The 21,828-nt window shown below is 40.9% G+C and overlaps 3 protein-coding genes across 3 annotated transcripts; all 3 read left to right on the forward strand.

The window, feature by feature from the left end:
• Positions 1 to 2,375: 2,375 nt before the first annotated feature.
• MONOS_6854 (uncharacterized protein) lies at positions 2,376 to 2,696 on the forward strand (the record flags this gene model as incomplete). Its single annotated transcript, XM_067877122.1, has 2 exons — positions 2,376 to 2,473; positions 2,558 to 2,696. 2 exons carry the CDS (start codon positions 2,376 to 2,378, stop codon positions 2,694 to 2,696), a joined length of 237 nt encoding a protein of 78 aa, XP_067720732.1.
• Positions 2,697 to 5,806: 3,110 nt separating this feature from the next.
• Positions 5,807 to 18,836, forward strand: MONOS_6855 (uncharacterized protein; the record flags this gene model as incomplete). The annotated part of the gene is made up of 7 exons (XM_067877123.1): positions 5,807 to 6,006; positions 6,079 to 6,158; positions 6,227 to 13,612; positions 13,718 to 16,610; positions 16,744 to 16,982; positions 17,105 to 18,181; positions 18,358 to 18,836. 7 exons carry the CDS (start codon positions 5,807 to 5,809, stop codon positions 18,453 to 18,455), a joined length of 11,973 nt encoding a protein of 3,990 aa, XP_067720733.1. The 3' UTR covers positions 18,456 to 18,836.
• A 500-nt stretch (positions 18,837 to 19,336) lies between these two features.
• On the forward strand, positions 19,337 to 21,506 carry MONOS_6856 (putative casein kinase ii subunit beta). Its single transcript, XM_067877124.1, has 3 exons — positions 19,337 to 19,361; positions 19,414 to 19,768; positions 19,832 to 21,506. The coding sequence occupies exons 2-3, from the start codon at positions 19,454 to 19,456 to the stop codon at positions 21,062 to 21,064; spliced, it is 1,548 nt and encodes a 515-aa protein (XP_067720734.1). The 5' UTR covers positions 19,337 to 19,361; positions 19,414 to 19,453; the 3' UTR covers positions 21,065 to 21,506.
• The last annotated feature ends 322 nt before the right edge of the window (positions 21,507 to 21,828 follow it).

Here is a 21,828-nt window from a genome sequence, read left to right on the forward strand (position 1 = left end):
TTATTAATTCTTTTTTGTTTTTGCTTAAATGAACAACAATCTTCTAATGCTTTTCAATAAATATGTAAATGAGTTCTTTCCAAATAATTATTGTGTATTTTAGGATTCATTGAAAGTGAAAAAGTCGAAAAATTGTTAAATCAAACTTTTTAAAATCTCCGGATATAAAGCAAATATAAAATTAATTCATTCACAAATAAGATTTTATTAATAATGATTGTTATAAATCAAACATAATACAGTCAAAACCGGATATAATCACATTGGTTTTTGCACAACTTTTTGTGATTATATCTGATTGTGATTATACACGATGATGCTTTTCACAGAAAAAAATAAAAATTAATTCATCGTTCAAAAAAATTTGGGTCGATTTTTTTATTTTTGGAAATTCTTCACAAATACACTTTTTTCACTTGCGTAATTAATTTTTGAACATAAACATATATTATTTAGACTTATTTAAGCACATTTTTGAAAATCAAAAATTGAGATTTCTGGTCAAAAAGATGATTTTTCAATGAAAAAAGCACCCATTATGATCAAAAATGTGATTATATATTTTCATCCTTGTGATTAAATGCGATTGAAAATGAATGAAAAACAAGCAAAAAATGTCGGTGCATCGAAAAATGTGACAATATACGAATGTGATTATATTCGACGTGAATATATCCGGTTTATACTGTATAAGTGAAACTCGTTTCATTGAAAAAGTTACAAAGGAAAATTTAAGTTGAATACGTTGTAGGTGAATAACATAAAAAAATACAAATGAACTTAAGTTTTTGTATTCATCAGTTAGTGTTAACAAAGAATTTTGCGATTAATAAAATGTTAAACTCTTCCAAAGAGTAAAAAAGAATGCATAAATTATTTCTGAATAAATTACGGTTAACAAAAATAAAGTTCTGATTTTTTGTGGGATAGATCAGGCTAAAAAAAAGTGATTTTTCAAAAATTTTCACCCATTTTATCAAAAAATACGCTGCAGTTTTTTTAATTAAAATAAATTGAAAAGACTTATGAAAAATATTTTTAAGTGATTAATTAAGATTATTCAAATAAAACCTTTTAACACTGCTGATTTTTGATAAATTATTGGGAAAAAATCACAATAAACGATATTCATTTCAATTTCAAAGATTTTTTTTGCAGGATTTCTTCCAAAAAAGAAATTTGAAAATGAAATATCTAAAAAAAAAGATCACATTGATGTATTTCAACAGCACGGCATCTTTTCTTCAATTCTTCAAGTTCTTGTTTCAACAAAAGTGCGGTTTCATTTTAGCTTGTGATCAAACTTCCTGTTTAGCCATTTTTCCTCGTTTTTCTTCATTTTTTTCTCTCATCATTTATTTCTTCCAAAATATCAATTTCAAATTTTTCTTCGGACAGAGTTTTTCATCATCATCGTAAGTTAAAATAAAAGCTCTTATGTCCACAAGTTTTCCACATCCAGAAGCTCTTCGTTCTCGCAAAATTCTTTTTCATCATATTTCTATCCATTGCGCATGTTTAGTCCAAAATAAGTATATAAATATTTGTAACAAAATATGTTCAAGCTCTAATATATTTGTTTGAAAACATTTGGCTTGCTTCCTCACTGTTCTCGTCTGTAAAGAATAAATCGTCCATTTTAAATAATTTTCCTGAATCACGACTTTGGGGAGGATACGGATGGGAACATCATAACAATCAATTGAATAATAAAAAAATACGAACGTCATAAATTTCATATTCTCATAGAAAATATAGTTGCTCCGCAGCATTCCACAAATCAAAATGAACAACTTTTATTTTCTTCAAATAAATATCGCCTTTGCAGTGTCATCCTTCTTAGCGGCAATATTTCATTTAGTCAACCTGTCCTTGTTTATACCTCGGAATCTCATTCCGTTGATAGTTTCTGAGCATTTGACATTGATTGATCATTCCCATCACATATTTTCTGCAAAAATAGAAAAGAAGGCTCAGCTCTGTATTGTGACTGAATGGGCATATGAAGACAATGTGATAATAAAAGAATGGATTTGTGGTATGGGATGAAGGATTTGTTCAATTGAGGATAAACATGGTTTTGGAGGGAGAAATAAACGATAAAAGGAAGATTATTTTTTGAAGGAAAGAGAAAGAGGTGTTTTAATGAGATTTAAGAAGCAAAATGGATATGCGGGAGACGGATTGTGATGGGGTTTTGAGGGGTTGTTGTTGAGATTTTTGTGAGTTGGAAGGTGTGGGAATTGCGTTTATTATTTGAGAAAAGGAATTTGTTGTTGAGGAGGTGGGATAAGAGGTGAAAGCAAGAAGGACGGAAGATGGGTGGAGTGAATGGAATATATTTACTGGAGGAGAGGATTAGAGATGGAAAGGAAATGGAGAGATATGGAAAAGGGATGTATTTTTTTCCAAATGCAGGGAGAGAGAGGGGGGAGGCATATGAGGTGGAACAAGAGGGAGAGTGTTTGTGGATGTATGTTTGATAAGAAAGAGAAGTGGGGTTGAAGAAAAAAAAGTAAGAGATAATTTTTTAATCTTTTTTATTTTTTATTGAAAGGACAGTTTGGACGCGCCTCTCATTTTCGGGGCAAGGGATGGAGGCCGAGGTGGAGGAAGACGGGAAGAAGGAACGTCAGGCGCAACACTTTGCATTGGGGGTGTGGAGACAGAGGTGCGACAAAGATGGTGCGAGGTGAGGGGCTGACCACGAAAGGGTGTTTTGCACCAAAGAGAGGTATTAATATTGGAGGCATTTAACTTTGATTAGAAGAAAGGTGCTAAGAGAAGAAGTAACAGGGAATGAAGGAGAAAGGAATTTTGCCATCGTTTGTGGAGGAGATGAAGGATGTGTGGAGGAGGGGCGTTGATGTTGTTTTGTGGGAAATGTGGAGAAGAAGAAGGTGATGCAGAAGAAAGGGATAGGAAGGGGCTCTTCTGATGAAATCTTCTTCATTGCTAGTTTTTTTATTGAATGGACTTTATGGAGATTATTTGAGTGGAAGCAGTACCGAGGATTGGAAATGAACGATTTTTGGGACCAGAAGGGAAGCAAAGATGAGGCAGATGGGTTTTGTTGATAGAAAGGAACGATTTTTGGAGGAGGAGAAGAAAGTTTGAGAAGAATGATCATCATAAAAGATATAGGTTTGCTTATTATGATTATTTTTAATTTCATCGTTTGTTATTATTTTTTGATGAAACTAGGAATTTTTTATGAATAATTACTGCGAATATGTGCCTATAGAATATGGAAAGAGAGGATGTAAAATGCATTAAAGAAGGCAGAAAACAACAATTGAAGGGGCGCATATGAAAATGAGCAGGTGCAAAATATAAATGAAAGGAAGGGAAATGAAGATAATTATTTTGAAGGTTTTGGAAGGCATCTACGGTGAATCTTGTTAAAAGCCGAAAATGTGATCAAGGAATTGATGACGCAGCAGAAAAAGAAATTTGGCAAATGATTGAGAAGTGGAAATGAAATTTTTGACGGCTTGAAAGAAGAGAGAAAAGAGGAACTGGTGTGTGGTGACTTCTTCTCTTGATGCAGAGTTGACATAAGTTGAACTGACAACTGCCTCATTAAAAAGATACTAAGAAAATTTTGTTATCAAGCTAATGTTCTTCTAATTTTCTCATCATTGAAAAAACGCCTATGTCTATGCAAATGCTGTTTCTGGGAATGTTTGAGCGGATGAGAGAAGAGGAATGTGCTGAAGAAGAAGAAGAAGAAGAAGAGAAAGAGGAAGAGAGAGAAGCAACGAGATTTGCATAAATTTTTGGATGGTTTTGTCAATCCAATCACAAAACATAATGCTGATTTATTATCAAAATGAAATTTTATTTTTTCTTCACTTTTTTAACATGTTTTCTTCCAGGTGTCATTTTTTTTTCTCCATGAAATATTCATTATTGCGCAAAACATCAATATTTGAAATGTTTTTGAATATTAAAAGCTCTCTTCTTTCATATTTGACGTATTCTGTAGATTTTTGCAAATCAGTAATTTTAAACCATTTTATTGAAATGTTGAAATGTTTTAAATAATGGCAATCATTTATTGTTCATGGAAACATTTCAATAAACGTATAAAACGTAAAATAATATATTTTATTTCTTTTCGATTGTCACAAAAATATGAAAAATGATATATTTCGCATTATTTGTTGTTAAACGTTCTGAAATTTGTGCAAAACATATTTAATAATATTTGTGATAAATATACTACAATTTGAGAATGCCAAAATTTTTTTGGGAAAATTGAAGATCTTCCCACAATTTTTATTAAATTTGAAATTTGTTGGCGAAACTAAAAATAACTGCCTTATTTTCGAATTTTTTGAAAAATTTCAAAATTACTTGATTATTTTAAAATAACATATGCAAATTTCAAAATTATTCAATAATTTCAAAATAACACAAAAATTGTGCAATTCATCTATTGAAAAAGCATTCGAGAGTCGTTGTGTGAGATTTTCGAAAAACATTTATTATAACTGTTTGAAAAAAGGAGCATAGGGTTAGAGGGTACATAGCGACCGGTACAAAAATAGTCTTTAAGAAGAATATTTGACCTTAAAAAACTCACTTTCACGAACGTAAAAATTCTCAAAAAGAGAAATATTCGATAAAAAACTGAAATTTTTTTGTATTAAAAAGGCAGTAGTTATTTAAAGCTAATGATCATACCCCTAAGATAAAAAAGAGAGAATATTTCTTTTTGGTTTTCATTTAGTAAAAGATGGTTTATCCCTTGTCAAAGTGCTTATTAGGGTTATGATAAACGAAAACTTTTTGTTTATTCAACTGATTAAAGTTTTTTATTTAAAGTGAGGAAGATTTCTAAATAAAAATTAATATTGGATTATAAAGACAGGTTTTCTCAGTTAAAAATCACTGTTATACTAAAGTCACTTTCGAAATATCATAATTGCGTTTTTTCATAATTGTATAAATAAATATAAACAAGTTGATCGAATTTTTTTTCCGGTCGTTATCTGCCCACTTACCGAGCATAGCGAACCGTTCATTTATTAACTTTTATCCAAACTTTGAATTGAATAAAAATCTTCTTCACAGGGTTTGAAAAAATGAACATGCTTGATATTTTCTGCCAAAATATTAATTTTTCAAAACGAAAAAATGCTTTATTTCAAAGATGTCTTATCATTTCATAATAAAAATAATATTTTTCCGTATTCAAAAAAACTTCATAAAGCAATCATAATTCAAACTTTGTTTCCAAGTGATTATGTTTTATTTTCTGGACAAAATATCCAAAAAAAAAAAAAGAAAAAAAAAAAGAAAAACAAAAAAATAAAACATAAAATAACATAAAATAAAATAAATAAAAATAAAATAAAATGGGAAAAAAATATTGAATACAAGGAAATGGAATATAAAAGGATTTGAATTTCATTTTGTAACTGAGATTCTTTTTGATTTTGTTTTTTTTGAAAACAACAGAAAAACCCTCTGCTTTTTAAGCTGCTCATATTTCAGCTCTAACGATTTTTTCCCCCTGTAAAATACGTATTCAAAATTTCAAAAAATAATGAAATAATTAGCAATCAATGATATTATTTAATTTCATTAAAATAATTTATGTATTTTTCCTTAAAAGAGATGAAAGTAAAAATGTCTGAATTTCGTGAAACAAATAAATCCTATTATGACAAAGTTTTTTTCATTCAAACTGAATGACATATTATATCTTTGTGTCAATTACTTTTGCACATAAACAAATTAGAAGTACCCTTTACAAAAATTAAATACAACATTATTGGCAATTACGCAGGTAGCTGCAATGCTTGATTCTTCAAGAACAGTTACCGCGACGACAAATGAATCTTGCACACTCCGAAATGCTGCGAAAGAAGTGCCAATTTTTACTCCGTTTTACGAACGAAATGAGGAGGAGAATGAATGCCCATCTTGTGGTTTAGCATTTATGTCAAAGAATTCTATGCGAAGTTGTGGAATTTGCTGTCGACAAATTTGTGAAAAGTTTAAGAATAACTTTTTTCGTTTCATTTTTTCAAATTAATTTTTTTTTGAACATATAAATAATTTTCAAAGATGCCTTAATGAAAGCGCTGTTGTTCAGTTAAAAACAACAAAGCATGCTTGCCCTACTTGCTACATTACATATGCTTGCCGTATGCTTTATTATTTTAGATATTATTGTTATATGTTATCGTTAAAACTTATTTTTTTTTTCGAAAAGTTCCTTATACAGAGGTAAAACCTTCAACAAGGTTGACTCACATCATTCAACTTGGATTGAAGTGTCAAAGTCGCGAGACTATTTCAAATTCAATAAGAGCAATTCACTATTTTATTCGATGCTCTCGTTTAGCATCTGATTTTCAATCTTCGCATGATCAATCTGGCCTTTCTGTTTCAGAACTTGAACTTCTTTCCGAAAACCAAATGAAAATATCCCATCTTTTGTGCTCATTTTCAACCGGAACAACTTCACATTATGCAAAGTCATTAACTGGAAACAACTCTCAAAGAAATAGTCAGAAATTAGAAAATCGAAAAGATGAAAATAACTTCAATGCACCGACAAAATGCGATTACGACTTCATTTTCAAAACTCCTGTTCGAATAAATTCCGCTTTATCTCAATTTGCAGAAGGATTTTGTCTTGGCAAAGAGCTTGGACAGACCAAAGAAGAAAGAGACAGAACGTCCGAAACAAGAGAGGATGACGCTGAAGCAGCAGAAAACGGAGTGAAAAAGAGTGCAACCGATGAAAAAGAAATTGGCAGAAACGAGAAAATTTTATCAGGCGATTCAGAATGGGAAGCGTTTCTTGCCTCGCTCACAAGCGATTCGTCTTCTCCACTTCCGACGGATGTGTCTTCCTCTCTCAACGTGCTCCGACTGATTTTGATGAATGGCACGCCATCTGCTTTTCCTGCCTATGAAGTGTTGTCTTCTGGCGGAGCTCCACTCAACACACCACCTCCCCACCCTCTCATATTCCCCAACAGAGCAGCTCATCTCCATTCAATGCAGGCACTTTCCTCATCTGAGCTTTCGTCTCTTCTTCATCAGTCTCTTTTGCAGCAGGTTCCGCTCGCAAATCCGTCTTCATCGCCTTCGGCATCGCCTGCTCCCTCTCCTCTTCATTCTCCTTCTTCGTCTGCACCACCACACACACCACAAGCCACAACACTTTCAACCACATCATTCACTTCATCTTCTGCTTCACCCTCTTCTTCCTCTTCCTCTTCCTCTTCCTCATCTTCTTCTTCCTTAGCTGCTTCTTCATCGCAGAAGTCTCTTTCATTCCCTCTTTCAAATGCCCCTCCCCTCCACTCACTCATTAGCCTCTGCTCTTCTGCTCTTCTGCTCAACATCGATCCGTTGGTTGCTCTTCTCCTGCTTTCTTTCTCTCTCTCTGCCGCCGACGACACCTCTCTCAAACTGGCTCTGCTTTATGAACGTGAAGAGTATTCAGCTGACTCTGCTGATTCTGCCTTCGATGCGATGAGGAGACAGGCACAATCTGCTCCTCTTTTGATTTCTTTTGTGCAGACAATGATCAAACAGAAGGGCGCATTTGCTGTTCTGCTGCCCTGGCTCTTCAAAATGGCTGTGCAGCCTCAACTGCCTCCTTCTTTTTCTTATTCTGTTTCTTCTTCTTCCTCCTCCTCTTCCTCCTCCTCTTTCTCCTCCTCTTCCTCTCCTCCTCCTCCTCCTCCTCTTTTTGCCTCACCGCGTGTTGTATCCTTCCTCTGCTCTGTTGCTGTCCATTCTCTTTTGAAGCGCATCAACACCACAGCTGTTCTGTCTGCCTCTTCTCAGCTCTTCTCATCGATGTCCCTTTCTCCCTCTCTCCCTTCTCTTCTGCACCCGTTCTTCTTCATCCACTCCCCTTCCCTCATCAAACTCACCACACTCTGTTTATTCCGCGCCTCTTCCTTCCTCATTCCTCCATCTTCCTTCTGCCTCCCTTCTTCTTCTTCTTCTTCGCAGGCGCCGCCTTCCCTTTCTGCCATCCTCCGCTCGTCTTCTGCCTCACTTGCCTCGATCTATCCGTATTTGATACAGAACACTCTTTCACTGCTGATGTCCTCTTCGTCTGCTGCTGTCTCTTTCACTGCCATTCCTCCACTGCCAATCCCACAGCCTCTGCAATCAACTGCATCATCATCATCTTCTTCTCCTTCTTCTTCATCTCCTCCTTCTTCTCCTTCTCCCTCTTCTTTTTCTTCTTCCTCTTCCTTCTCTTCTACTCCTTCTCGCCCATTCCTCAAGCCCCCTCTGTTTATTGCTCCTTCATCGCCTCCTTCTTTTGCTGAGTGTTTTGCTCCACTTGTATCACTTGTATGTGAGGCCATCATAAAAGGCAGAGGTTGCGTCGCATTAAGCAAAACTCAACATTCTCAGATCTCTTATGAACTCACTCAGAATTCATCTTTTTCATCATCATCTTCTTCTTCCTCCTCCTCTTTTTTCATTTCGAATGCTGCTCCTTCGTTTCCCTCTTCCAACTTAGTGTTCACTGAAGCTGACCACAACACGCTGTGTGTCAGTCTCCTCTCTCTCATCGCACTCATTCGGCGCTTCTCCTTCCCTCTCACTGCCCCTGCTGTACCCATCCAGCACACACACACCCTCTCCTCCCTCTTCCCCCTCAGCCCTTCTTCTTCTTCTTCTTCTTCTTCTATTGCTAATGATGATCGCAACAAGCCCAATGAAAGATGCCCATTCACAATTGCAGACTTCCTCCTTCTGCTTGTGCAGCTCAACAGATTCCACCATTTTGTGCGTCTGCAGCTGAAGATGCACAGAAAGAGAGAGCAAAGAAACAACAGAGAGAAACAAACTGCTTCTTCTTCTTCCTCTTCTTCTGCTTCTGCTCAGAAAGACACAAACACAAGCACAAATACAAACAGAGAAAGAGAAAGAGAGAGAGAGAGAGAGAGAGAAAGGAGAAGTGTGTGCGTGACTGAGACAGGAAATGTTATTGTTGGTGCAACTGATCAGTTTCTGTTTCTGTCTGTTTACTCAACACACTTCACAAGTCTCTACAAGGACATCGCAAGAGAAGCACTCCGCACACTCTGCTGTTATTTTGTGGAGGATCAGATCTCTTCTGCCTCTTCTCATTCTTCATCTCTCTCTCTTGCTGCTATGCTTCCTTCTTCCTCCTCTTCCTCTCCTTCTCCCTCTCCTTCTCCTTCTTCTGCTTCTGCCTCTCTTCTTCAATCTCAGCAAAGACGGTCTCTTCCTCCTCAGCCACCCACTCCCATCCCTTCCCGCCCTGCTGGCACTCCGCCTTATCTCCTTTCAAACACATCCAACGATCCAGGCAGACCAATCTCCCCTTCATTCGCAGGTGCCCGTTCAACTGCCCCTTCAAACATGACTTCTTCCCACTCGTCTGTCCCATCGCCTTCTCTCTCTTCTTCTATCTACCCTTCCTCTTCATCATCTTCTTCTTCCTCTCCTCCACCCTCTCCTTCTTCTATCCCTTCTTTGTCTTCTTCTCAAGTGAAGTCAGCCTCCTTCCCCTTCTGTCTGAATGGCATCGACCCTCCCGTCATTCTGCAGCTGGCACAGATAGACACCATTCCTGACGAAGACGAGCACAAAGAGGCAGAGTGGGTGAGAGGTGAAGGAGAGCGAGCAGCCAGACGGAGAAGTCGGATGGCACAGCAGCAGCAGCAGATGGCACAGGGAGAGAAAGGAGTGGCAGACTGGGGGATGAACGAGGACTCTGAGGCAGGTGCAGCAGATGCAGCCACGTTTCTGTTTCAGCTGCAGTCGAAATGCCTTCCATCGACCGTTCCCTTCCGCCTCTCGTTCTTTTTGGCATTTCTGAATGAGTCGCTGTCTCAAACAGACGTCTCCACCAACATTGCCTACTGGCTGCATGTGCTTCTCCATCTGCTCCGCGCCCTCTTCCTCTGCCGCACTCCAAATGCGAACTCTTTCCACCCTTCTCTCCAGCCAGCAACTGTCACCTTGCCTTCTTTTCCGTCTGTCTTCTCTTTCATCGGAAGCGTCCTCTCCACACCTGAATACAACCCATTCGCTGCAATGTCCCCGTCTTATCTTCCTCTCTTCAGGCAGAGTGTGAATGCTGCTTCTTCTGATTCTTCTGATTCTTCCTCTTCCTCTTCCTCTGCTTCTGTTTCTGCCACATCTTCTCCCATTCGTCCTGACGATGCAGTTGATGATGCTGATAAAGACAATCAGTCAACAGCATCGTCATCATCATCTTCTAATGCTCTTCCGTCTGATTCATCTGACAACCCAACTTCTCTTCTCTCCTCTCCCACCCTCACAATCACCCCATCTCCTCTCCACTCCACCCGCACCTCCTTCTTCGATCTTCCTCCTGTCTTCTTCTCTTCCTCTCCAAAGGATGCCTCCTCTTCCTTCTTCTCCCTCCTCTTCCTTCGCGAATGTGCTGTGTTTGTGCGCCGCTTGCTTGCTCTGCCGGAAATAAAAGCGTATGTTTCAATCTCTTTCCTCCGCTATTTCTTCGGCGCTGTGCTCGACACCTCTTCCGTCTGGCGCACGATGAAGGATGCACAAGTGCTGGACTTGGAGAAGGAGGAGGAAGAGAGGAGAAAGCGAATTGTGGCTGAGAATCCGTTCTTCTTTGCGTCGTTTGTGAAGAGACAGGCTCTGATGAAAGGAGGGCAGGAGACGCTGGACAGAACAACAGGTGAATCTGACAGCTGTTCTGCTTCTTCCTCATCATCTTCTTCTTCTTCAGATGACAATCTTCTCTTTGGAATGTTCCCTCGCCCAGTAGCCAACGATGCCTCTGCTGTTGACTTCAGCTCCTATTCTGATTATCTCTCCATTCTCAACTCGTCTTCCCTGGAGTCGATGCTTCATGTCCTCCGCCTCTCCTTCCTCTCTGCCTATCCTATCCTCTTCACCCTTCCCCCGTCTCCCTCGCAAGTGCTGCTCAAACCGTCTTCGACTGTCGGCTTTGAGACGCCTCAGCCACTCAGCCTCTCTCTCTTTCCTCTCCCTGTGACTGCCTCTCGGTCAAGGAAGACTGTCTTTGATGAGATTGTGAACATCGCCTTTCTGAAGGAGCGGAACAGCAAGGAAGGGATGATGATGCTGATGAACTTCATGTTCCTGGAGAACTTGTCCAAAAGCAGTGAGAAGACAGCCATGAAGAGCTATGCAGTGATGAAGTCGCTGGAGGCGATGCTGAAGATACGCTATTCTCTCAGACACGATGTGTCTGTGACTGTGAAAGGGTGTCTCTTTGTGATAGCGACGGCTGTGTCATCAAACCTGAAGCAGCTGAGGAAGGCAGCAATTGACGTGCTTTTGGTCTTTCTGCAAGGAGAAGATGTTCTGTTGGATCCAGATCTGAAGGGGACAGAGTGGATGGTGGAGTGTCTGCAGGTGGCTGAGCCGACAATTCAGCATGCGACTGTTCTTGCGCTCCTGAGGCTGTCTCAGACACACCCGCCAGACAAATACTGGGCGCTGTGGGAGAAAGTGTTCACGACGCTGCTGAATGACAAGAGGATTGTGAAGTATTCAGACGTCGACAGGACGCTTTCTGCTGAGCTGCTCACTCTTTTTGCACAGACAGCGATGAACTACGAGACCATCCAGGCAGCCCTCCCGCAGATTTTGCCTCTGTTGGGGATACCCAACACCGCACTGCAGACGAGAGTGCTCGACATTTCGATTGCCATTGCGAGGCGAGGGCCCGTTGAGCGGATGTCTTTGGATGCGCTGAGGGGCATTGAGTGGGTGAGTGCAGGGCTGCGGTCAACGCCAGATGAGATCATCTTCCGCTCGTGCCAGTTCTTTGTGGTGTTTCTGTCGACAATCCACGCAAAGCCGTCGTCGAAGATGATGCGCACCACAACCAGTGGAAGGACGTTGGAGTACAACGGAGTGAAGTTCAACAGGGTGTGTGATATGCTGGCAGTGAAGATGTATGGCTACACCTTCACTTCTCTCTTGAAGCTTCTTGACCCTTCCAACCACTCACAGCGGGTGACTGCGCTGACTGCTGCTTGTTTGTCCTGCTTTGCTGAATTGGGACTGGGAGTGAGGGATTTGCTGGCTCCAGCCTCTTCTATCACCCCTTCTGCCTCCAACACTCCTTCCTTCCGCATCCAAAACGTGCCTTATCTCCACAAACTTGTTCTCCTTCTTGCGTGGAATGCGCCTCCAGTGAATCTGACACAGCCCCCAACTCTTTCCAACACTCGCCAGGCGCCTTTCTCCTCAGCCCAGCCAACTCCCCCTGCCATCCACGCAGCACGTGCCATTGCACTGTTTGTGAAACAAGACAGACGAGTAGCCCATCTTGTTGCATCTGTCTCTGTTGTCCAGCTTCCCCCTCAGTCAAAATGCACCCCCTCGTTGTATGGTGCAGCATCTGCATTGGGCGTCAATCTTTCTTCATCTGCCACTCGTCTTCTCCCCCTGCCCCATCTCATCAACGCCCTTCTGCGTGAGCATGTCGGCTCTGAACTCGCCAGCGTCCTTCTGTTTGTGGCGAATGTGGCACACATTTCAGCGCTGTTCAGAGAGAAGCTTGCAGCTGCTGGTGTGTTCAACACCATCCTCCGCATTTTATCTGTCGGTGGTGCTGCTCTGTCGCTGAAGAAGAACAAAGGAAAGCTTCTTTCGCTGCCTTTGCGTTCTTCTTCATCACCTTCATTGAAAGAGAGTGAGAATGATGAAGGGAATGCAGTTGTGGATGCGCCGATGCCAGCAGAGGTGTTGCTGGCGATGAATGATGAAGACATGGAAGGATACGAAGAGAGAGACAGAATGCAGAGTGAGTCAGAGAAGAAGGAAGAGCTTGTGAGTGAAGAGGAAGATATGAGGAGAGTGATGGAAGAGTCGCAGATGGACCCAACAGCAGCTGTTGCATCGTCGTCTGATCTGCCATCTGACATTTTGTTCTCTTCTTCTTCTTCGGCTTCAGCTTCCACTTCCTCTTCCTCTTTATCCTCATCATCAAGAATGCTTGAATCAAATATTGATGGCATCCCTGCTTCATCTGCTGCTATGCAGACAGCATCAGCCACAGATCAGCCAGCAAAGCACACAATTGTGGACAATCTGCCTCCTCTTCCCACAGCCAAGTGGATTGAATACTACGCCATACGGGCACTGAGAGAGCTGACAGACGAGACGACACTGCCAGTGCTGATGAAGAGCAGAGCAGACAAGGCAGTTGTGGGAGAGCCACAGGGAATGGATGGAGAGGAAGGAGAGGATGAAGACGATGAAGGTGAGATGGCGCTGTGGAATCCAAAAGTGGGTGGAAAAGAGTGGGCACACAAATGGCTGTTTGAGCGAACGATGAGAGACAGGTGTGCGATGATCCAGAGGGCAGGGAAGAAGTTCATTATGAAGGTGGCGCTGATCACATTTGCGAGGGCTGAGCGGAGGAAAGAGAAGAAGACGATTGCAAGACAACACAAAAAGGCGATGACTTCCACACAACAAGCGAAACCATCGCTGACTGCATCTTCCTTTGAGATTATATCGTCTATTTTGGGTAAGACCATCACAAGTGAAATGAGATCGATTGCACAGCAGGTCAGAAACAAGGCTGAGAACGCCATCAGAGAAGCTACACGGACAAGTGTGTTATCATTTCTATTTTTTTATCTCTCCATTATTTATTATAATTATCATTATTTCTTTTATTGATCTGAATGTTCTGTCATCTATTTCCTTATCCCCTCAGCCCCATTCTCTGCCTCTCTGATCACTCTTCTTCCAGTCGATCCAGGTCGCGAGTTCGTCTCCTCCTTCTCTTTCCCTCCTTCCTCCACTGCAATTGTTGTCACCGCCCCTCCTTCTCTTGTCGACCTCGCCCAGAACTTCATCAACTGCCTGTCTGATTATGCTGGCACCTCCTCCTCCCTCGCCTCTTACTACACAAACATGACTGGCCAGCCGCCTGTCCACGTGTTCAACGAGGCAAGAAGAACAGTGTCTGCACATGTGGAAAGAGAGAATGTGTTGACTGAAGTGTTGAGGGTGTTGCTGAGTGGAGGAGAAGGGAAGAAGACACAGACAGCCACATATTCCTCGTGCTTTTCTTGTTCTGCCTCGTTTGTGGGCGATGGGCAGACGATGGCGACGAGAGAAGAAATCACAGCTGCCTTTCTGTCGATTCCTCAGTCAGTTCAGCTGATCTCCTCTCTCCTCAGCTCTCCTCTCTCTTCTCTGCCCTTCCGCACAGAACTCGCCAGACTCTTGTTTGTTCTCACAGAAAAATCTGACGAAGGACGAAAGGGAATCGACGAACTGACGCTGAATCTGATCTCATCTGGCACATTTGTCAGCCGATTGGACAACACAGCGTCTGCCACTTATCAGGCAGTGCATACCAAACCAATCAGCAACAGCAGGCTGTACATGTTGCTGTATGATGAACTCCACAAAAGCGACAATAGCAGAATCGCTACCAACTCGTCGATTGCTCCTTCAACATCCTTCCTGTTCATCAAGCAGAATCCGGTGAATGCCCTCTCCCTCACTCCGCAACTGTCTCAGCTCCTCCGCTCGCTCAAGAACCATGCCACAGAAACACGCATCATCGGAGCCAACAGAGCAAAAGGCGCCTTCAAACAGACATCTGCCTCTGTTCCCCCGCCGACTCCAGAAACACTCTGCTTCTTGTTCCAGCTGATTGCACTGAACTTCGAAGCAGGGCGAGGCGTGTTTGTGAAGAACAAGTGCGATTTGGGTGGGAACCGCTTCTATTCATACTCAGATAAGCTGGCACTGACAGTGAAGGTTTCTGCTGGCCTCTCGTTTGCAGACGCCATCACCCACTCACCACAGCCAAGTGGCTTTTCTGCTGGCTCCTTTTTGATTGCATTACATACAGTGCATGAACTGGGCAAGAGAGGATTCTCATTCGTGCAGGTGAGAGACGCCAAGCTCTTTCCTGTTTTCATCTCTTTGCTGCAACTTCCGATGGCTTCATCGTCTTCTTATTCTCTTTCTGCCTCTTCTTCTTCTTCTTCTTCTTCTTCTTTAGCTCCGTCTCTCTATTCTCCCTCCGAAGAGCGCTGCTTCCTCGCTGCCTCGTGCATCGGCCACTTCTGCTATGTCGATCCTGCAAATGCCAAGTTGTGTGCGCGCCATCCGTCTTTCTTTGTGAATGCGATGGAGCTGCTGGCGATCCCTGCTCTGCCTGAGACACGAATGCGCCCGTCCCGCTGTGTCCGCTTTGCTGTCCTGTTTGCATTGCATTCAGTGTGTGTGATGGACCCTGTTGCTCCTTCGCTGCTTCTGCAGGCTGTCCCTTCTGCATTCAACATCGTCGCCTCGTGTCTGTTTTCTGAGGCACAACACAGAAGAGCACTGGAAAGAATGGACGAAGAGAAAGAAGCTGAGCAAGGAGGGAAGAATTCATCATCGTCATCATCATCATCATCTTCTTCTTCTTCTTCTGCAAAAGCGAAGGCAAAGGCGTCTGCGTTGATCTCCTTCTCTGCCCCAGCCACGATGACTCCCTTAGGCAGAGTGTTTGCTCTGCACATTCTCTGCCTCCTTCTCGCTGCACAAGAACAGCTTTCTCAGAAAATGTCAACTGCTCTGGTTTCCGCTCAGAATGTGCCAATGCCTTTGTCTTCTTCTTTTTCTTCTTCCTCTCTCTCTTCTCTCTCTTTCACCGCTCCTATTTATTCTCCATCATCATCCGGCTCAGCCCTCTTCAGAAATTCGCAGCTGTTGACTTCTCCTCATCTGTCTGCCTTTTCGCTGCCCCGCACTCTTCACAGGACACTCACCATCACTTCTGAAGAGGAGCATTCGCTTGTTGCCTCTCTTCTCTCTTCTCAGGCTTCCCTCTTTATCAACTTCGTGTTTGCGCATCATCTGCTCTTCCAGTCTACTCAATCTTTGTTCTCAGATACTTCCTCCTCCTCCTCCTCTTCATTCTCTTCTCAAATCCTTCCTTCTCCCTCTCCCTCTCTCCTTCGTGTGCAGCAGCTGACTTCTTTCTCTCCACTCCCTCCAAAATGGCCACGTGAGCCCATCGCCCGCTCCTCCTTCGTGTCTGAAGAGAAGTTTGGTGTGATGATGTCGCGTGTTGGCCTGACACAGCCCATCCCTCCGAAAGATATGCAGCTGCTGCCGCCGTATGACCCCAGAGTGAGCTATCCTGTCACATACGTCGTGACACCAGGGCAGATCGTGGGGCAGTATTCTCTGCTGAATGCCAGTCAGTACTCAGACTTCATTCAAAGGCACGCCACGAATTTCAGAATGTTCACAGCATATTTGGAGAAGTGGACAGAAGCAGCTCGGATGATGAAGCAAGGCGGGGAGAGCGATATTGGCGCGTGGAATGTGTTGTACAGATTAGCACTGGACACCAAAAACAGCGAGGCGTTGAGAACACTTCTGGACATAGCTCAGCCACAGCCGCTGGGAGTGCAGGAGAGGAAAGGGGCGAGGAATGGGATAGATGTGATAGCGAATGTGCTGGCGACTGCTGGGGCGCCGCTGGAGATACTGACAGTGGCGTCGTATGTGATGGTGCACTATTGCGAGGGAGAAGGGAAGAAGGACTTCCATCGCGTGTACTTCGAAGGAGTCGAATATGAAACGAGAACAGATTGGTTTGATTGAGTTTAATTTTTATTTTATTTTTATTTTATTTTTTAATCTAAAAATTATTTCATTCTTTTATAAACAACATGTATTAACTTTTTTGATTATCTTATCTTATTTTATTTGTCCCATTGTGTTTAGCCATCGAAGCAAAGTTGCCTCGTATTCGATGGTGAAGCTGATCAATCTTCTTTCCCTGCCTATTCCTGAGCTGCGTCTGAATGCGTCTCGCTGTCTCCTCCACTTGACTGATGCTGGCTATGGCATGAGGGACATTCTGGAAGATGGTGCATTGGCTACTCTGATGGACTCACTCGCACAGGACGATGACGAAACACTCGAAAACACACTCTGGGTGATTGCAAATGCTGCAAGAGAAGGTTTTGATATTTTTGATTTATTTTCTATTTAACTGATTATTATTCTTATTATTATTTGATACAATATTCTGTAATAATCATGTTATATTTGCTAAATGTTATGTGATCATTCATTTCATCAGATCCTCTTCTCCGCAATGCCTTCTGCGACAAAGGAACTGTGCGAGCCATTTTGAAGCTGTTGGCGCAGTTCACAAATACAACCACGAACTTCTATTCAACTCCCGATCGGCTGCGGAAGAAGGCGCTTATACCAGCTGCGACGTGTGCCCTATCCAATCTCCTCTACTCGCACTGCTCAAACACCCGGCTGTTCATCGCAGAGGGAGGCATTACGCTTCTTCTTGACCTTCTGCTGGCACCTGCCTCGCCTGCTGCTCCTTCTCAGTGTCTGGTTGACATCTGCTCAGCCTTCTTCATCCTCTCCACGCTGTTCAACTGCTGCCACAGACTGGTTGAGTGCATGCCATACTTTGCTGCCTCTTCATCATCATCATCATCTTCTTCTTCTTCTTCTTCTTCAGTGGCAGAGGCTGATTTGCCATTGCGTGTCATCTTCCATATTCTGTGCATTGCCTCGTCGTCTGCCCCGTCTGCTCCTCCGCTGGCTGCTTTTGGCAGCGATGCGGCAGCAGGGAAAGAGGAAGCAGAGGAAGAAGAGTCGAAAAGAAGAGAGACGATGCTGAAGAGATGCTGCGTGTGGCGCTGGGTGAAGAGCTGGTGGGAGTCTGTTGGGTGTGTGGGAGGGAAGGATGTGGACTACGGATGGTGCAGAGAGTGGGAAGAGAAGGAGAAGGAGAAGATGACAAGCGAGTCGAAGGGGAAGGCAGCTGCAATGAAAAGGAAAGAGCGAATTCTTGCTGCTGCTAAAAGAACCAGAAAGGGGAAGCGCCAGGAAGAGAAAAGAGATGATGAAAGAGATGAAGAGAAGGGCGAAGCAGAAGAGGAGTTCAGTCTTTCGGAGTCAGGCGATGACTCGTTGGAGGAAGAGTTTGAAGGAGACGACGAGGTGGAGTATGAAAAGCGCATTGACGACGAGGAAGAGGAGAACAGTCTGAAGAGGCAGGGTTTGTATCGCCCTCTGAGTGGCTCGCGGAATGTGATGAATGTCAAGTCGTTCTTTGGAGTCGAAAGCGGAATTGTGGAGCTGGTTGTCCGCATCCTCAGCAACACTTCGTTTGCTTCTCTGCTCAACAGCGGTATGGATTATGATAATAGATCGAGTGAGTTACTTCGAGTAAAATTTATGAATAAATGTGTTTTGAGATTTGCAATTAATTCAAATATTATTTTTTTTTTTAACTTTTTAATGAATGATATATGTTTCTTTGGTAAATGCTCTCCCTCTACTCCCATTTTTTGACATGTTTTGCAGACACCTTTACGTCGATTCCAAGCCCATGCGAGTCTGTTGGGTTCGAGCTGGAAGATGTGCGAAAGACGCGCAAGATGATATACGATAGAATGCAATGAGCTTGGAAATTGTTTTCTCATTATTCGATAAGGAAAAGCTGCTCAAAATTCTTAAATTTAATTAAGCTTTAAAACTTTGGTTTTCATTGAACACTTTTTAAAAGAATGATCAATTATTTTTGTAACATGAATTTTTGGTTTGTGAATTCATTAAATTGTTTTGGATTGAGATTCTCCGTCTTCATTTTTAAAAGGGTTTCATTAAAATATGAAAATCTGAAGAATTTTGAATTCATTTTTGTTTGTTTGCTTTAATATGTTTTTTTCATCGTGTTCTTCCTGTAATTTAGTTGCAAGCTGTTTGAAACGGAAGTTCCAATGAAGATAATTCACAAATCATTTCACATTCTTTTGAGGGAAAATAAATGAAATGCGAATATATATATTCAATTTTTGAACTTAAAAAAAAACAGAAAAATTTTTGTAACTTCTTGAGCACTCAGCAATATTTCAAACGCTTCAAAACTATATTAAGTGAATTCTAATCTAATTCAATACGATTCCAAGAAGGTGGACAAGTTCTTCAAATATGACAAGTAGAAAAGAAAAGCTTTTCACTAAAAATTAATTTCTTCTCTTCAAAAAAATAAAATAAAACGCAGAATGAATTTGAATTATTTTAATCGATAAAAATATTATACGAATCATATAGAACTTGTAATAAATGTAAAATATTCATTACGTCATGTTAACAACTTTATTTCTAGCTTTTTTAAAAAATAAATTATTCATCGATTTCTCCTTTTCTTTTTCATCTGGCAAAAACATATGTTGTTGAAAACAAGCTGTTTATATATTCTTTACGTTAAGTTTGAAGAATATCCTTTCATTTTTATGCTATTCTCTTTCAAAACAATTTATATTTATATCTTAAGGGTATTACTATAATTTGTACAGACATTTCAAGTATGCCTTTCTTTTAATTAAAAATATGAGTGCTAAGGATTTTTAGCAACAGTTTAAAGATTCATTCTTTAGCTCTTTCCTAAGAAACTTTGATGCTTCCTTTTGATGATGATACTGGCGACGAGGAAGATAGCGAAGTTGATTCATGGATAGAATGGTTTTGCTGTGCTCGAGGAAATGAGTTTTTCTGCCAAGTCGATAGAAGCTTTATTGAAAATGAATATAATCTTACTGGCCTTTCCGGAAAAGTGCCAAATTTCAATTTAGCTCTCAGCGAAATTCTTGACGATTCTATTTCAGAATCTGAAATTGATCTAAACAGTGATGACGCGAACAAAAACACATGCTCACTTTACATGTTAATTCATGCTCGGTATATAACAACTCAACAAGGATTGAGGGCAATGGTGTGTTGCTTTCATTTGTTTTTATTTTGTTTTATTTAACTCATTGGCATGTTTTCCTTTCAGAAAAAAAAATATGAGAATCTCGAATTTGGTACTTGTCCAAATGTGTTGTGCAACGGACACCCAGTTATTCCTGTAGGGAAAAGTTTTGAGTTGGATCAAGATACTGTAAAAGTATTCTGCCCATGCTGCGAAGAAATATATACTCCAACAAGAAAACGTCATTTTGATGTTGATGGAGCAGCTTTTGGACCATCTTTTGTTCACGTATTTTTACAACAATTTCCAAAATGTTTTTTGATCAATAGACCACCACCTGTTCATTTATCAATTTATGGATTTAAGATGTTTACGAGGTATCACTCTGATCTTCAGAAATTTCTTGCTGCGAAAATCTCCGAAAAAAGAAGGCAAAAGTGTATCGAAAGTGATGGAGAAGACAATGCGACAATGGACTGGACAGATGGAAGTGAACATGCTTCAGAAACAATGGAAGAGAGAAAGATTAAAGCTGCAAGGAGATTGAAAAGAAGCGAAGAATCTCGATTGAAACAATTACGAGCATTGACAAACAAACGACTAAGTGGAAGAATTGTTCCTGATTCTTCGGACATGAAAATTATAAAGAAGTATTTGGGGAGTATTCCATTTCCACCGCTGCCGCGTGCCAGTTATTTTCAGAAGAGTGAATCAGCAGATGTCATTGAAAGCGACAAAATGAAAGCCCATCAATATGAGCGAGGACTGGAGCAGGACAGTGGAGAAAAGGGAAGGAGGCGAGATGTGAAAGGAAGCGAAAGAAGAGAAGGAGGAGGCGGCTGGTCAGAGAGCGCCATCAGAATACTCCTCAATGGGCAGGAGCAGGAGGCACCAATAACATTCGGCACTTCACTCGTACAGCACCCCATTCCATCATCTCAATATTCACCTTCATCTAAACCATCTTATTTTTCATCCTCATCTCCGTCTCATTCATTTAGCAACTCAAAGCCACATCCTACATCGTCTTCGTCTCTCTCATATTCATCTTCTACTTCTGTTCCTCACTCTGAACCAACTGGTCACTTCGAATATGGCCAGCCTTTTGCTCCATTGCATAGTTCATTTTCTTCACAATCGTGTTCACCTGCTGCTCTTCCCTCTCCTTTTGCCTCTCCTTCTCCATCACCAGTCACTTCGTCCACTCCCTCAGCTTCTTCTTCAACAACTTCCATTTCATCAACTCATGTTTCATCATCATCATCTTCTTCTTCTTCTGTTTCAAATATTTCTCATGCTTCTTTACAATCTTCTTGAAATCAAACAAGCTGCGTGAAGTTCTTTGTTTTTGAAAAAAGAAAAAATATATATGTTCACATTTTTTAAAGAGTTTTCTTCAACTTTTCTACTTCTAATCAACATTTATTAGCCAGTGTCGTATAAACGTTCAAGATTTCAATAATAATTTTTTTTAACCCACAACGAAATCAATATGTTGAATGTTAACAAATAGAAAAAACATAAAAAGAATAAAAGATTTCTTATAAATTGAACAAATTTTATTTATTGAAAGATAATAAAGAAGAGATGAAATGTTAGAAAAAATCATAATAAGTGATGTGTGGGGAATAAGTGTGAGAAATATGAGGAAAATTTAATTTGTTCAACACATTTGATAACAGGTGTTTTATTTATCAAATAAAAAAAAAAGTGAAGTGATTTTGTTTTTATTTTAAGATAAAACAAAAATCGAATATTTTGATTTAATTTCTTTATCAACTCATCATACAGAGCGCGCAAAAAATACCGGACAAGATCGACATCTCAATAACCCCAAGAGGAATAATTCTGATAACTTTCCTCAAAATATATCTCATTAATGCAAACTCATTTGCTATACAAAACTTTCAAAACTTCCTCGTTTGTGCTCAGAAAAATATTATGATTGAAATCTCAAAAATACTCAAAATCCTATTTTTCCGAAATTTCGATATATATTTTCTCTGTGCACAAGTGAAGCTATTTTGAAAGTCTCATTTATCAAATGAATTTGTATTGACGAAATATATTTTGAAGAAAAT

This window comes from Monocercomonoides exilis, assembly GCF_001643675.1.
Source record: "Monocercomonoides exilis strain PA203 chromosome Unknown scaffold51-639645, whole genome shotgun sequence".
Taxonomy (NCBI): domain Eukaryota; phylum Preaxostyla; order Oxymonadida; family Polymastigidae; genus Monocercomonoides; species Monocercomonoides exilis.

Bases quoted from the DNA above. Each gene is read 5' to 3' on its own strand.
- MONOS_6856 (XM_067877124.1), top strand. From the start codon at position 19,454: ATGCTTCCTTTTGATGATGATACTGGCGACGAGGAAGATAGCGAAGTT. The intron at 19,769-19,831 runs GTGTGTTGCTTT...TTTTCCTTTCAG, and splicing joins AACAAGGATTGAGGGCAATG to AAAAAAAAATATGAGAATCT.